We start from the raw sequence: 17,192 nt of genomic DNA on the forward strand, positions 1-17,192 counted from the left end.
TACGAAAAGAATTTTTTTTATTAATACGTAATAATAAATTAAAAACTATTTTAATAACGCGAAAATTGGGAAATATTTTCTCTATCGTTTAAATTGTTATGTTTATTTTAGTGCCCGAATATTAAAAACAAAACATTATGAGTCTTATTTATTATCGTAAAAAATGAGTCCGAAGTAAATTAAAAAAGTTTTCATTCGAAACGTTATAATGAAAAAAATTAAAGTAAATTCAATAATATTAATAAAAATTATTTTTCATTAAAATTATTATATTCCTGTAATTTCGCTTCGAATTAATATTAATTTATTTTTAATTATTTAAATGCTAATTCTTTTTGTCAAAAATCATTTAATCGGGAAATGATTCACTAAAACCAATTGATTATTGCATCAAGTGCTTCATTTATGAACTTTAAAATGTGTCAAAGATTTTATCTTTATCTTTTTTTCATTTTCATTTAAATCATTTACTGAAATCCGAAAATTGCAACACATGACATGAGCCCATCTCAGAAGTAATAGGAATTAGTTTCAGGACAATTGAAGGAATCGAATTAATTTTGTATTTATGTCATAACTTTCTTTCCGACCTTTATGTGCTTATTGCATTACTTACATACATTAATTTCTTTAAGCATACAAGTTGTGCAATAACTTATATGCTTAATTGTATTACATACATATTTATATTATACTTACTTATACATATTTGATTGTATAAGATAATTAGCACTTTCGTTACATTTTTCTTCTTGTTTTTGCCGTTTTTCTTATTTCTGTTTCTCTTTATTTTGTTCGGTATGTTTTTCTTCCAAGAATGACAATGAAATAATTTTTCAATGTCAAAATTTGAAACGAACTTTACCGGATTGAAAGTTTAGTTTTACGACGATAATTATTTTACTTCCTTCAAATCCGAATTATTGAAATTACACTATATATTTTCATGATGAACAATTTTAATTATAATGAAATGTTTTATTTTTTGAATTAAAAATTTGTAATGGATTTGAATGGATTTAAAGTAAAACTTAAAGTCTCAAGAGTCGGAAGTGACTATACTACACCAAATACCAATGACGTTACATGTTTAAGGCAACGAAATATAATAAAAGATAATTTATTCATTAAAGTTTCTACATAAAAATAAAGGAAAGAAGCACAAATAAATAAAGATCATTACTAGGGGGCTACAGGTTCTCTGATTATATAAGAAAATCCCCTAAATGAAAAAAAAATCATAAGTGCTAATTATTTCGGAAAATGAGCATGTGCTAAAATAGGTAAATTATTAACAATTGTTTTTGATGACAAAGTGCAAGTTATTGTCACTCCCAGTTAATAGGGCAATCCTAAAATAAAAGATTTCTATTATTTTGTATAGAAAAAAATCTTTATTTCTAAGATTGTTGCTTTAAAGTCTGAATATGATTAAAATTGTCTACGTACTATCCACTTCTATTGATACACTTTTGAAGGCGCTGTGAGCGACAAGCTACCTGCTACGTCTTTGATACATCATTGAACATTTCTTGTCGTCGTTCATTAAACTGTCACTCTCCTTCGAAGGAGCATCATTACAGCGCCAATACTCCGGGACAACCACCTGTTCTAGGAAGTGATGTAGTTACGATGGCGAGGGGGGAGATGATTGTTAGTTCAAGAACATGGCGGGCAGCTAGTATGACATGGGCATATGAAAACTGTCATAGACTTTACGAAAATACATCAACCGAAGTTGCAATTTTGCAGAAAAAATAAACAAATGATATGTTATAAAAAATATTCATAAGCTGCGATGGCTCATAGCATAGAGCGTTCGCCTTCCAATGAGGTGAACCGGGGTTCGATCCCGGCGATGGCTAGTGGTTACGAATTCCGCATCCGGCTGCACCGACCACAGTGCTGACGTGAAATATCTTCAGGGATAGACCGATCATGGGTTAGAGTCCCCTTGCTGTCAGGCTAACCTCAGAAGGTTCTCGTTCTCTTCCTCTCCATGTAGCGCAAATGCTGGTTAGTTCCATCAAAAAGTCCTCCACGAAGGCAAATTTCTCCAAATACTTGATCTAGAAGTTCCTTTGCCTTCTATATTGGGTTCAAAATTACAAGGGTACGGAGTTGAACATTAATAGTCATAAACCCAAAAGTTGGGTCGGCTGTTCAACGACGGTTATAAAATAAAATATTCATAATGATATTATAGGAAATAAAGTAATTTATTTTTATTTCTAAGAAATTAGTAATGGGATACCTGCAAGTGACGTAATGTAGGTATCTTAATCCTGATTGGTTGTTGAACTGTGGCATTTGTTTACACTAGCAACTGTTCTTCCCATTCCATTACGCATAAGCCAGCCCATCAGGTAACAATTCTCTGAAGTAATACATTCTATATTCTTTCTCAAAGATTTAGATTATTTCACTATATATTTTTTACTTAAAGGCAGCCACGAAACCATGTAGAACATAAACGAAATATAGTTCAAAGTTGCCAAGTACACGAAACAAAAATCTATCATGGTTACTATAAAATAATAAATCTAAGTTAAATAAAAAACGTAGACGAGAAATAATTATATTTCAACAAATTTGATGTGCGATACGACGCTGTATTTAATTAACTTCACGTTAATTAGTATTCTAACTTAGGTGGAAAAACTTAGCTCATTTTTACACGCCATTTTGTTTATAATCGATCAGCTGGTACTGACCGTCATAGGTCATATGTGTGGGTATTCATGATCTTTTTCTTGAACTTCAAGTACCCAATTAAATTCGATTTTTCGTATGCAATATATATAGAACTAAAAATTTAAAACTTCACGCGAATAATATAATTTTTATTCCACGGAATATCGTACATTATTTTCTAAGTTAATACTCATAAGGAATGATATTAAAAGTTGCCCTAGTTTCTCTCTTAAAAACGTTTAAACCCTAGGGAGATGGTATGTACTTGATTCAGTTATGACAGCTATCTTATTCTAACCGCCGCTCCCTCATCGAGTCTTTACTTATCTCCACAACTTGCTTATTTTTTTCCCTCTAACTTTAATTAGCTGGATCCCATAACCCTTGTCACCGCCAAACTGTCGGAAGATAAATAGCCAACTCTAGGCTCCCTAACTTAATCACTTGGGAAAACCCCACATAATTTAGGCCCAAGCATCGTCATAGCAACGGTATTCCCACAGGACTTGGTTTAATCACGTGGTCTCCCTTCTGGTGCTCTACAGAGAAAGGCAAATAGGAATAAGGCTCTGGAATTAGAGGCACACAACGTGGATGCCAGAGATAAGAGGGGGGTAAGGTTGCTTGCAAGGATCGTCTCCAGAGATTGTAAAGGAGCAAGTGCCTTCAGTCTCCTCAGAGAACAGAACTCCCGTACAATCCAGGTGGGAATTCGAATTCTCCAGAACTTCTGCAATCCTATGGGGATAAACCTGCAAGAGCACCCATAGCAGGCACGTTTCTCAGCTGCAATGCGTGCCTTTTGCACTCTCTTCTGCAGAAAGACGGCCAGGAATACAAAGAGATGAGTGGAGTTGGCCAGAAAATTCGTAATTTTGTTTTTTATTGTTTCACAAACTGGATTTTTGGCTTGGTTCGATGTGTTGATTATTGGGTATCTTCTCTTTCATCACCCTTGTCTTTTCCTGCAAACGAGCCTGCGAAAAGATTTAACAATTTTTTTTTTCGAGAATTTCTTTCCGAATCTTGAGTGAGGTGATGGATTGAACTTAAATCCTGATTTATATTCTCGATTTATTGTCCATAGGGGTCGAGAAAATAAATATTATAGGTTTTCTTACGTTTTTGGAAAAAGTTTGCTGTTCTGCAATGCTTTTAGTATAAACTGTTGAATTACAACAGATCTAACTTACATAACTATTTAATAATTCATCACACAATCATACATAAATCTTATAATTATTAATAGGTCTTAAATAGTTTTTAAACCTGATTTCTTCGCCTAAATTTGTAAAATTTATTTATAATTGAACGAGCCATCATTCATTGAATTAACTTGAATATCTTTTTCGTGTAAATACTAGGCTGAAATAAATACCGTATTTCAGATTTCAATGCATTAGAATCCAGTTTTACTGTTGTGTGTTCAAAAATTTTATTTTGTATACTCAATATTGTATTCAAACATGCGAAAGGTGTTTGGTTTGAAAATATTTTCAATTTTAAAGGCAATTTTTTTATTAAATAACTCTAATAATTACCAACTTACTTTAATCTCTCATTTATATATTTTGGTTGTTTTTCCCTATCCCACTTTTAAACCATTAATTTTACTAAAAGAAGAAATTGCCAGAAAAGATATTAATTTCACTAGATCTATTATTCGTATTTTTACCATAAAAACGTATTTAAACGCAAAGCGTGATGATATTTCTTTTTTTATTTATTTAAACGACTTAAAACTCCTCATGCACCACAAAGTATAGCATGAGGCTTACAGTTGTAAGTAGAAAACAAAAAGAAGAAAAATTTACAAATTTTTCTTCTAAGCGTGATGATATTAAAATATAATAATTTACAATTATCGAAAAAGTACAAGAATTTTATTTGAGTGTAGAGATTTATGGCACGAAAGGCGGAATCGGCTTTGCTGCTCCAAATTTAAGCAATAACGAGACAACTGCATTCAATCGATTAATTCAACAAACTTTCAATTGATTTTCTTCCGATTTTGAATTTTGCAATTTATTCGCTTCATTATACTGCAAAAAAAAAGATACTCAAATTTCCCGAAACTTACTTGGTTTATGACGAAACAGTTTCCTGGTATATGCTCCGAGCAGACATTTCGTCAAAGTGCCGAAACTCTTTCGAGGAAACGAGTTCCGTCAAAAGTAAATTAATATTTCATCATTCTAGTTCCAATCATGCAGTCTTCATTCTAGCTAACAATTTTCCACAATGAGTTTCCGAGTTAAAGAAAAATTTTTATGATAGATTTGAGAGTTCACGTTTCATCACAAATCACGTGATCTCGTGATGAAATGATTCTTAAAATTAACGAAATAAAAATCCAGGGTAGCTGAATCGTCAAACTTGAGAGTTTTATTTCTGAGAGTTCCAAAGATATGGCAAAATAACTAAAAACTGCACTAAACATTCGAGAAACTTTCGATTACATTTCTACACAAGCTATTGGAACCATTTTCCAAATTGCGGAGATCCCTAATATTTTACTGCAAAAGAATCCAAATCCGTTAAAGCAAATGCATATTTATTTTGAGAAAGACCATGTTTGTGTTAGTGGAAATTAATAGACGTATTCAAGCTTAGGTTCTCGAACTATTAAGTACTTATACGTAAAAATTCGATCATTACATCAAAATTAATTAATGCATTCACTTTTTTTTATTTCGCGCATTATTCTTTAGTTAATGTAATCAAACGTTGTTAACACATAAAGAGAAATACGAACTTTTTTCTTTTAATCACAAAGGTTAAATTTTTTGACATATAATCTATATTAATAATGAATATAAAATGTCTAAACATTTAGACATGAAAAATATTTATAAACAATATAAAATATAAATTAAAATTGTATAGAAGATGGCCAAATTTAAAAAAAAGTTATAAACTATAACAATGGTTAAAAATTTTGATGATTTAATCAGATAATTTGATTTGATCAACACATAATTTTATATTATTAAAGAACATCAAAACATCGTGTTATGTTAACTCCTAATTATGCAAAAAGGAAAAAAAATAACTAGACAAATCTTATACCTTAAAAAAATCATTTTTTCTCTTAAAAGACTGAATTTAATACATTTAAAGCAATAAAATGTTTTTAAATAACATCTTTGCATCAATTATTTAAAAGCACTAAGTTTATAAGAATTTGGATGAATTAATAGATTTCATTAAAAAGTATTAATTGTAGAAAGATAAATTGCGACTTTTTAAAATAAAGTTTTCTATTTTTTAATGATAAATGATAAGTAAGTTTATATTTTTTTAAAAAAATTAAATACGATTAACTTTTTATTCAGTGTAAAAATATTGTTTCGGTGTAAAGGGAAGCAATATTTTTGCACTTCTTACTTTATTAACTTTATTTATTAAATAAAGAGTAAATAAGGAGTGAAAGCATGAAAGTGTCCCGAACAATTTTAGAAGTGTTCGATTCGGAAATCGCAAGGGCAAAACTACATTAGTATATAAATTAATCCATAAATAAATCTTACATTTCTGAAGGAAAAAAAATAAATACTATCATTTTCTTTTTCAGTGCGAAAATGTTTTGTACTAAGGAGAAATAATAATTTCCAGAAATTTTTGGTTTTAAAATAGTAATTGTAGAGCTACATTCATATATAAAATAATGCATTAACAAATCTTATATTTTTGAGGACAAAAAATAGAAACTATCATTTTTTATTCAGTTCGAAAATATTATTTTGCGCTGAGGAAAGACAAAATTCTAGTACTTCTAATTTTATTAACTTAATGAAATGAAAAATTATTATGCACTTATGGAAACGCTTGAAAATATTCGATATATTACTAAAATCTTGAACAACAGAAATATTACGCTTTCAAAAACCCTAACTTTCCTTTTTTTTGTTTTCCAAACAAATTTATAGCTCAGTTTTTCCTAACCTTTAAAAACAATATCTTAAAAACAAAATGGTGCTGAAATTCATTTTCGTAAAATTAAAGAATCTACATTTTTGCGGAACCTAATCAGGGCTAGCTTTGCAATTAACAATAGACCCCTAAGGCATACAGTAAAAATGACTCCCAAGACGGACATCTCAAAACCGGATCCGTTCCTATCCGGCCCTAGAGAAAACTAAGAAGTTAACAGCATGCCTTGTACCCGGACCATTACGGAATGGTCCGCCTGGGATCGGGATAAAGGAAATACTTTTTTTATTTTAATTTTTTTTCCTCGTTTTAACAAAGCGATATAAAAAAAGATTAGAAATACGATTTTACGAGCACTTTTTCCCTGAATATGCATAAAAATGGTTTTAAAAGTTTATAAAACGTGTGATTTGGTGGTTCGATCGCCTAGTTATAGTCTAGTTTAATTTGTTTGAAAGATTTTGTTTTGCAAAAGTATGCTGTTTGGAAAGGGAATAATATTACGAACTCAGACTTTATAGTTGTTGTTGAAAGTCGCGGTTTCATGATTATGACTGATTCTAAAAATTATTAAATGGCGGTCGTTTTGTGGCAGTAATGGTCCACGCATAAATACTATGAATGTCTGTAAAGTTATATAAAAATTTTGGTAATTTGTTTTTACTGATGGGGCGGATTTTGCTGAAATTTAACAATGAAGTTCTCAGGAATAAAAACAATATTGCCACAGAGTTTGGTTATTATTTTCACAACATAAGATTTTTCCTGAAACTTAAATATGTTTTTCTTTTCAAAGTTCTAGACAGATTCCTTTCTCATGAGAAAGATTATACTGAAATTTAGCTGCGCATTTCTTCATTTTATGACATTTTTTGCTGAAATTTAGCTGCGTAGTTCTTTGCAATATGACAACTTTTGCTGAAATTTAGCTACTCTTTTCTTTGCCTCATGACGGGATTTACTGTAACAGTATTACACTGTTAGAAATTCGGAAATGAGTTTTTCCGAATTTTCCGCCTTTTGCGCAATACCAATCACAGTTTTAGAATCATACTGTTGGTCACGAAATAGTGGAGCCTTTACCTTCGCGACCCCCTGGCGTATAATGGACTGTTGCAGGAATGCTTTATTTTTAAACCTGTTCCAGGAATTCTTTATTTTCAAAGAATACTAAAGTATTTCCATTGAATACAAATCCTATTTATACAAGGTGCTCCGTTATCAACATTAAGATATATTTTTAGAATTTGTTTAAGAAATGTAGTTGCAAATTGATATTTAGCTAGAAAAAAGAAACATGATTTTAAAATCTGATCAAACACTGTTGAGAAAGGAAAGTTTAAACACATCAAAACCAGTTTAGTTACATGAAAGAGAAAAAAAATGGTAATAAGAAGATGGCTATTTGAAACGTCACCAAATTTTAACTCCCATTTTACCTGGTTTTGATAACATTTTGCACTTAAAAACAATTAATGAATTCCAGTAGGACCAACGGCATGATGGTGAACATATTAACTCACCGGGCACTAACCACCTTAATTTCCTAGACAAGTTAGTACTCATCAATCTTATTTTGCTTGGGCTACAAACCGCAACCGGAAATAGAACCCCAGTTCCATATAGTGACAGGTATTAAGTACTTTAATCCCTGCGTCATTCAACTTTCCTCCCCAAATAATGATTTTGAAAAGATTTTTTTAACTTCACTTAAATACTAATTTCCAACACCACATGTGTATACTTTTTAAGCATCATTTACAACAAGGATTCTAAAAATATATATTAAAGGTTATAAGCAAAGCTACGCCACGTATAAGAACAAAAAGAAATTAGAAAGCTGATTTAGATTATTCAATCCCACTTATAAAAATCTATATTTATTTCAATTCCATCAATTGGGGAATATTTTTATTCCAAATATCTAAAAAACATTCGAATCTGATAGAACCTGACTCGAGGGAGAACATCTTAATGCATCTCATTGTACAAATCGATGTCATTTTGTGAAGGGAAAAAGAAAAAAAAAAATCTAGAACATCCAGGGAATCGTCAGTAATTACTTGTTTTGGCCTTCACCTGCTTCTGGCCATCAGAGCCTTCCTCCAGAGTACACCCTCCAAACCTCGGGGAGCAAAAACCCTTATTAAACGAAATGCCCCCTCGGGGATTTCTGGCCACATCCCTTCCCACTACCCACACCTTTGGAATGACTCTGCCTTCCTGAATCGTGCAAGAAAACCTTCTTCTAAAGAAGAAGGGGCAAGAGGGAGTCGGATATTTACGTTCTTTTTGCATCACAATTTAGTGGTACAATCTTAAGAGCTATGCAATTTGTTTTGCTGAATTTATCTGGACAATGAAAAAAGTTGTTCTATACTAATGGACTTTGAAGTAAAAGATTTTGCAGGCGTTAATTTTTTGCAAAGTGTTAAAAGAAGATTTATTTATATGGAATTTACAAACGTGGAATTTTTTTAAATTGATTTGTAAATTTTTAATGACAAGCAAAATTCTTATCTTTGATTAAAATACTTTCTGAGGAGTCACAGTCACTTTATGTATGACTCACATATAAAGTGACTGCGGTAGAGCCTTACAGCCTTAAGAGCCACCAATTATTTTGCTGAACGGCCTTACTTTTTATGCCTGTTACCGGGTATAGCCTTAAGAGCAGCGCAATTAGTTTTGCTGAATTTATCAGGACAATGAAAAGAGTTGTTGTATACAAGAAGGATTTTGAAATAAAAGATAATGCAGGAGTTAATTATTTTTTGCAAAGTGATAAAAAAAAGAATTAAAAAAAAGGAATAAAAAAATAAAAAAATTGTCCATTATTAAGAAAACGCAATTGTAATTAGTTCTTTTATATATATATATATATATATATATATATATATATATATATATATATATATATATATATATATATATATATATATATATATATATAATTTATTTACGGAATTTACTGACCTGGATTGTTTTTTTAATTGATTTGTAAATGAAAAACCAAAACTCATATATTTGATTAAAATATTTTCTGAGGACTCACAGTTACTTTATGTATGGTTCATACAACAAGATAGAACAATTTTAAAATCAAAAAAATTACCTATACAAATTTTAAATATTCATACAAATACAAAAGTTCCTTTACGAAAGTAATATATTTTTAAAATTTACAATCGCGATATATTTTTAATTTTATTTCCAAGCTCACTTTTCCCAAAGTAAGCAAAACTCACTTTTCTTTTCGTAATTTTTCTTTTCTTTTTTTTCTTTATAGTTCTGTAGGCAAGATTTCCCATTAAATTGATTTACATCTTTTTAAGGACAAGCTAAACCTCATATCTCAATTTAAAAAATATTTTTAAGTGACTCGGAGTTTCTTTATACGTCACAAGATGTTACTGTTGCAAATTTCAAAGTTCATTTATATCAGACCAATTTTAGCAAGGTTTTTCTTTTCTTAAAGTATTCAGGAAAATTTCAATGCAAGGTTTAAATGCTCATACAAAATATTATCCTTAATTGAAAAACTAGTATTATTCGCGCTGTTACGCTTTCTAAGCATAATAAATAAATAAATAAGCTCGAAGAACGGAAGAAAGAAGAGATAGACACAGCATTGAAAGAATGTGTAGAAGGCGTGCCTTCATACATGTTTTTTTTTAAAGCATAATTATTGTTTAGTTTCTGAAAGTTTTACAATTGTATGTTATTTATTTCAATAACTTATTGACGAAAACTTTTCATTTTTCAAAGAGAAATTAGTTTTAAAATTTTTTAATAATGAATTTAAATTCTTAAAATTTTTCTGTAGAATACATTTAAAATGGGCTAACTTAGTACTGAGCGAAGTAAGGATGCTTATCAAAGCGAGACATATATTTTATTTTATAACCGTCGTTGAACAGCTGACCCAATTTCATGGGTTTACGACTACTTGCGTTCAACTCCGTAGCCTTGTAATTTTGAACCAATCCAGAAGACAAGGAAGCTCCTGGATCAGTACCCCCAGAGGTATTGATTTGTTGTGGGAACATGGAAAGCGAGACATATAAGATTGTATAACAATCATAGGGGTATGTGGGGCGTAAGTTAACCCCTTCCATCTCGCTACCGTGAAAATGACGGAGTGAGATTTCGCCCGCGATTTCTCGCTCCCGTGATATTGACGGGCTGAAGTGTTCAGTAGTAACACGCCAATAAGAATAAAACTAATTCATTTCTTTTGCCCGGAAAACATTTTATTTCTCATTTTACACACTTGATGGCTGTACCAGGATATTTTTTTAGTAATTGTAGATAGTTTATTTTAAACTAGTTGCAGCACTAATCAAATACGCAATACAAATACAAAAGCCAAAAATAGGCACTTTTATGACCGTTATCTTGAAAATTAACCGATCGTTAAGGCGATAACAAGGGGTGAAGCCTACTATTATATACTATAATAATTAAAAAATATACATATATGTACTATGAAAAGATCTAATTAAAATTACTGTGCACTGTTTTATTCAAAAACATGAATCTATTTAATATTTAGATTCTATATATTCATTTTCTAAATCGAGTCCTTTGTAATTTTATAACCACCCCACCAAAATTGAGGGTTCAATAAAACAAACAAATAAAATAAATGTAGAAAGGTTTATCAGGAAAAAGGGTAGGTGTTCGGGTGAAGAGGACGAACGAATAATTCTGTACCCCTTTTTTAGCTCCCACGGGTGTCGACCTAATAAACATATCTCGGGGTAAAATGAACGGGTGGCGGCTAGGGATGCGTTACTATGGCGACCGAACCTCTTTTGCATCCATGTAAATTACAAACTCGACAATTGGCACCATCGCCTTGGCGACGAAATTTTTTTACTTCTTATGGCTTTTCTGTCCCCAGGCACTAAACGATAAAATCCCTAAATTTTGGGGACTTTTTCCCTACAATCTGTCTGGAATGTGACGGCGATAGTCTAAATAACAACACAGTCCAACACAGGAGACTTCGATTTTCAGAATTGTTATTCTAAACTAATTTTTCGGATTGTCACTACTAACTTGAAAGTAATTATTTAAGTATTGGAAACAATGTTTATTTGGTAATTCGTACGGCAATTTAATTTAGACTTTTGCAAGTGAATCGTTTTCTGTTTATTGATTTTCATTAAAATACCGGAAGGTACCAGGTATTTTAGAAGTAACTGTTTTTAAAGACTGTAATTAACAGTAATTGAGAATAACTAAAAATAAGATAAGGGAAAATAAACTAGAAAAGGGGATAATAATGTAGGGAAAAGTTTGTGTTATAATCAACACGCTTTTTTTTCCTATTGTTCTTTTTTTAACTTAGTAATTTTACATTTTATTGGTACATCTGAAATCGTTTTCACAAAGAAAATTTAAGTCGTTGATAATGTGAGCAATTATAAACTATGATTTGCAAAGATTTAGTTTAATTATTTCATGTCGCTATTTAATTTTGACAATTTTACCTCGTCAACATAATTTACATTAGCAGTAAAATAACATATGCACGAGATGTTTTATTTTTAATGGTGTTCATATAATAATGATCATATTATTTCAGCTTTTCGTAATTATGAAAATATCTGTTGTTGACTTAATAATTTAAGCAAACTATCTTTTTCTTCTATCAAAATTGTTAAATTCAGTTTTTGATTATATCAAATTTGTTTAGCTCAAATCATACTCCATTTATATCTTATTAAAAGTGATAAACGTAATTTTTCTTCTTATTTTGGTTTATAATAAAAAATTGTTATGCAGGCTTTTCCGAAATAACCTCCCTTAATGTATATTTTTAGAATGCTTCTCAAAAATGAAGTCAAAAGAGTATATCTATTAAGGTCGCAAATTAATATTTCAGCAAAGAAGAACAAATAAAAATACCTAAATTTAGCTAAACCACTACTGAAAGCTCGAGCTGAGAGCATCAGAGCTTGATCGACTACGAAGAAACTTGTATTATAATTACAAATATTTTTTTTTCTTACAGCAATCAGGGGATTTATTAGATTTCGATAAAACTTTTGTTTTTCCTCGCTTGAATATTATTTTTTGACCCCAAATGTGTCAACTGGTTTTAAACTAGAGTTCTGAAAATATACATATTAGAAGGTTACTACGGAACACCCGGTTTACAAAAGACTTCTATAGGACTTGAACCTGCGTTATCTTGAAGTTTAATGTATTATGCACATAATTTTTGGAAATAATGCTTATTTTTTTAATGCTTATTTAAAATTGTAACTTACCTGTAGCACAGTCTTGATCCATATGTTCCAGCAATTCCGATATACTTTCGAACTGAAGTTTACATGTATCACAGATGTGAGATTCTTCAGTATTATCTCCATCCTCTAAAGAATGATGATCATCTGATACTAAAAAAAGGAGAAAATGGCATATGCAGCTCTTTATGACATTAAGATGTTATGTATTAAGTAATTAAGCCCCAATTTTATGGTACTTTAATATTTCCTTTCAAGGTAAGATCGATTAGCAGAAAGGTTTTGTTTTAAATTAAGGTGACATAAAATTGGGGCTTAATTAAAGTGCCTGGCAATGAAAATGAATAAAATACACTCATTAATATAACAATTATTAAATCACTGTACATATTACATCCTAAATATTCCCTGCAATTGAATGTATTATGAATTAATTATGTATTATGTATGCATTAATTACTGAACACATTATACATTTAAATCTGAAACTCATAGTAATGTTTTTTTTTTTTTTTACCACGAAATTGAAAATTAAAAAATGAATAAAAAAATGCCTTTGTCTTTAAAAATATAAATAATTTAAAACTGCAATTTGCAAAAAAAAGAAGTGTTTGATTATTTGTATCGCTTTTTTTAAGATTTAAAGCTAATTAAAAAGATGAGAAATTTCGTCATGCTTAGAAATGGGTTTATTGAATTGAATTAGTTAATTCGGGGAAGCGCTTACTCCTTAATTATTTTTTTAATAAAGTTAAACAACTCTAAGGGCCCATTTTTTTTTGTTTTCTGTTGCCTGATATTTTATAACAAATTTTAAATACTTTTGCATCTCTGATATCAAATCAAAGTTCCTCTCTCAAAGCTACAGGTCTTTTTCAAGAGAATTTTTGGCCTATTTTTCGTCGAAATGTACAGGTTTTAAAACGTTATGTACTTATATAAACATGAATGCTGTGAAAAACTTCTGAGGGAGTTAGGGCCCCTCATGGGGCTTAAAATTTCATACGAAATCAAGTATTTGCATAAATGCAACAAAAAATTTGTCCAGAGTGTAATTTATAAAAGACGAAGAATTTACAAAAAAAGTTAGCGAAGTGTAGTTCTAAGTATTTTTTATCGAAAAGAGAAAAACTTAAAATATTATTAGTTATATACCTATATGCCATAAAGGCTATAATTTATTTTACACATTATCCAATTGACCTAATAAGTTTATTATCCTTAATACGTATTCTTAATTTGTACTTTCGCTTTATTTATCGCATTTTTAAATATCTCCTCCACTGATATTTACACAAAATCTTTTTGTTTTTTACTTTTTACTATGCTGAAAAATTGAAAGTGGCATGCATAATTTTATTTTTTCTTCATATAACGCTATTTTTAAGGTTGACCATTATTATGATAAGACGTCTTGTATTTCAATATTATGTTTTGTATTGTATTTTAATGAAGTTTTTCTAAAATAATTACTCGCATTTTATAATTTTGCTCGCAATTTGTAATTTTGTATGTTTATTTTCGTAAGTTCGTCTTGGTTTTTCCAATTTGGTAGTATTAGTTATATACTACCAAAGGTTTATTGAATTAAGTATATTATTAAATTAAGATACACTATTTTATTTAAGTTGTATGTAACAAAACAGTTTTTTATATTAAATGAAAATTTGGAGCAGCAGTATTCCAGCGAACATTAATTAAACTATTGTTTCTAACAACAACAAAAACCTTAACTTCTGCACTATGTAGGGTCATTCACTTTAGTTATTCAGAAACAATTACTCCATAGTTTTTCAACTATACACACGACTCCATTTAAGAACAATATTAATGAACTAACTCGCATCTACAACCATTATTTACTAAAAATTTTAATTATTGCTCGCTTCACTGTTTTAAACAATTACTTATCGGTGTCGTGTGCAATTTTCACAAAAACTCGCATGAAGAAACAATGAATTTTGTGCCCTTCCTCGTGAACCACCAGAGAGAAAAACGAAAAAAAATCGCACCAGTTCGATTCTTTCCCGTAAATAATAAAAAACGGCCAATAAGGAAGCGCTTCAGTAGCTTGCGCGCGCATGGTAGAGTTATTACTGCCTGGAAACGGAGAATCGGAAGACTGATTAAAAAGACGCCAAAACCTGTGAAATTCATTCCAAGGTTCGTGACAGATTCATTAAGGCGTTTAGATAACATCTCCAGGGGAAAAAGGAAGAGGGTTTTGTTCAAGCACCCTACCACATCTTATACGGCTATCAGCGCTAAACAATAGGATGATTCGTCTTGTTCAACTCGTTGCTTTGGAGTAAATAATGGATATAACAACACGCCTTTATGTTTTATGATTATCATTTGTGACTAATACTTTTTTTTTATTCTTAAAACCATCTTTGATTTTTTGATTTCCCCTAAAGCTGATATTGTGTAGACTCAAAGCATGATTATTTTAATAATTGACTGCCTATCATTTTAATTGTCTATATTTTAGACAAAAAAATTAGAAGTTTGAAGATAAAAAGTCGAAATGATGGAATGCGGTAATTAATTGCGCGATTAAATTTTAATTTGGTTAAAATATTCAACAATTATTTATGTTTTCATTTTTTCAAAAATGCAATTAATCAGATTTAAAAAAAAACTCGATTCGGTAGAGGATAGAGAATTTGAATTTTTGATTTTAAAAAAAAGATTAAAAAAATTGTCTTTGAAGTCGCATCTTCCAAGATATATGATTAGAAGGTTCAAAGGCTGTGATATTTATGTGTGAGTTATAGAACGAAGCAATGTAAATTCCGTGATAAATGAATCCCTGAAATTCGTTCATTATTTTCCAGCAACTTTTCAATTTTTAAAACCTTCGAGTTAAAATTTTTACTTTCTCTGATTATACAGATACTTTACTGTTTCTAAAAATACTAATATTTCGAACATTCTACTTAAAAAAAAAATAAAGCACTTCATCAAGACTGATAATTACATAGCAACCTACGACCGGAATGTTATTGTACGGCACTAGGTGGTATTCTAAATCCGACTACTATTATGCTCCTGTGAATTAACAGTATTGCGTAGGATAAATACAGCAAGATAATTACAATAGTATGCGTGCGAGTCTTACGGGATAGAGCTCTCGCCTCCTAATGAAGTGAACCGGGTTCGAATCCCTGCGATGGCTGATTGATGCGAATACCTCACCCGGCTCGCACTAGCCACACTGCTGACGTAAAATATCCTCAATGGTTGGCGGAACTTGGGATGAAGTCCCCTTTCCATCATGCTAACCGAGGGGGATTTTCGTGGTTTTCTTCTTCATGTAACGCAAACGTGGGTTAGTTCCATTAAGAAGTTCTTCACGAAGGCAAATTTCCCCCAATACTTGATCCAGGAGTTCCCGTGTCTTCTAGATTAAGCTCAAACTTATAAGGCTACGGAGTTGAACATTGGCAGCTCTAAACCTAGAATTGGGTCAGCTGTTCAACTAAGGTTATAAAATAGTATACGGGTAGCTGCATTTCGGTTCCGGTCATGGGTTATCATGTAGTGTTCATGATGCACCATTTACTTGCTTTAAAAGTTTGTCGAAAAATTGTTTAAATACTTTCCATAACCGATGCAATCAATAATAATCAGCAAGCAAGTATAGAACAAGTATAGAATTTTACATTAAGTTAAATTTACCGTAAAAAATTTTAACATATGAAGTAGATTCTTCTGTACCATGCGAGATGTTTATAAATTTAATATAATTAAGCGTAGCATTCATTTTATAAATGCAAAATGCCCCAAGCGGTCACCAATAACCCATTAATGTAGCTCTATTGTGATGCCAATAACTAAACCAATAAATACAGAATATTTTTCCCTTTATTAAACTAAATTTATAAAATACCCCATTGAAATATATTTTCAAACTCAACTTCATCTCCATCGTTAATCACCCCGAAATTCTAGAGCTTATAAATTACACTGTAACCGTAACGAATAGCTTAAATATGCACGCTTGCTGCCAGATTAGCCAGCATACATCAATAACAAATCATGCCATCCAAAGAGAATTTAACGTCTCAACTGGATCTAGCAGATACGATTACACGATCAATAAGGTATCCAGTTTAATAATTCTATGCACTGTTGACCGAGAGCTGACCTTACCCAATCAGGGGTGGCTGGAAAACTAGATTCCCATGGGCGCTGGGCTCCCCATTCATCACCCGCAAACTGTCCGAAATCTCCCATGCGACGTCATGGACTTCTGAGTGACGATCACAAAGGGATCTGAAACTCCATAAAGAAGAAGGTTTTTCC

General features: G+C 30.8%; 1 protein-coding gene across 2 annotated transcripts in view; it reads right to left on the reverse strand.

The window, feature by feature from the left end:
* LOC107445839 (zinc finger protein 521) overlaps window positions 1-17,192 on the reverse strand; it is a 304,977-nt gene that overhangs the window by 195,273 nt on the left and 92,512 nt on the right. For both annotated transcript variants that reach the window (XM_043038701.3, XM_043038700.3), the window contains exon 3: window positions 12,909-13,037. In XM_043038701.3, the coding sequence (XP_042894635.2) occupies window positions 12,909-13,037 (129 nt within the window). The remainder of the gene's footprint in view (window positions 1-12,908; window positions 13,038-17,192) is intronic.

The sequence above is a fragment of the Parasteatoda tepidariorum genome, chromosome 9 (assembly GCF_982258835.1).
Source record: "Parasteatoda tepidariorum strain Cologne lab strain chromosome 9, Ptep-v5.0, whole genome shotgun sequence".
Taxonomy (NCBI): Eukaryota; Metazoa; Arthropoda; class Arachnida; order Araneae; family Theridiidae; genus Parasteatoda; species Parasteatoda tepidariorum.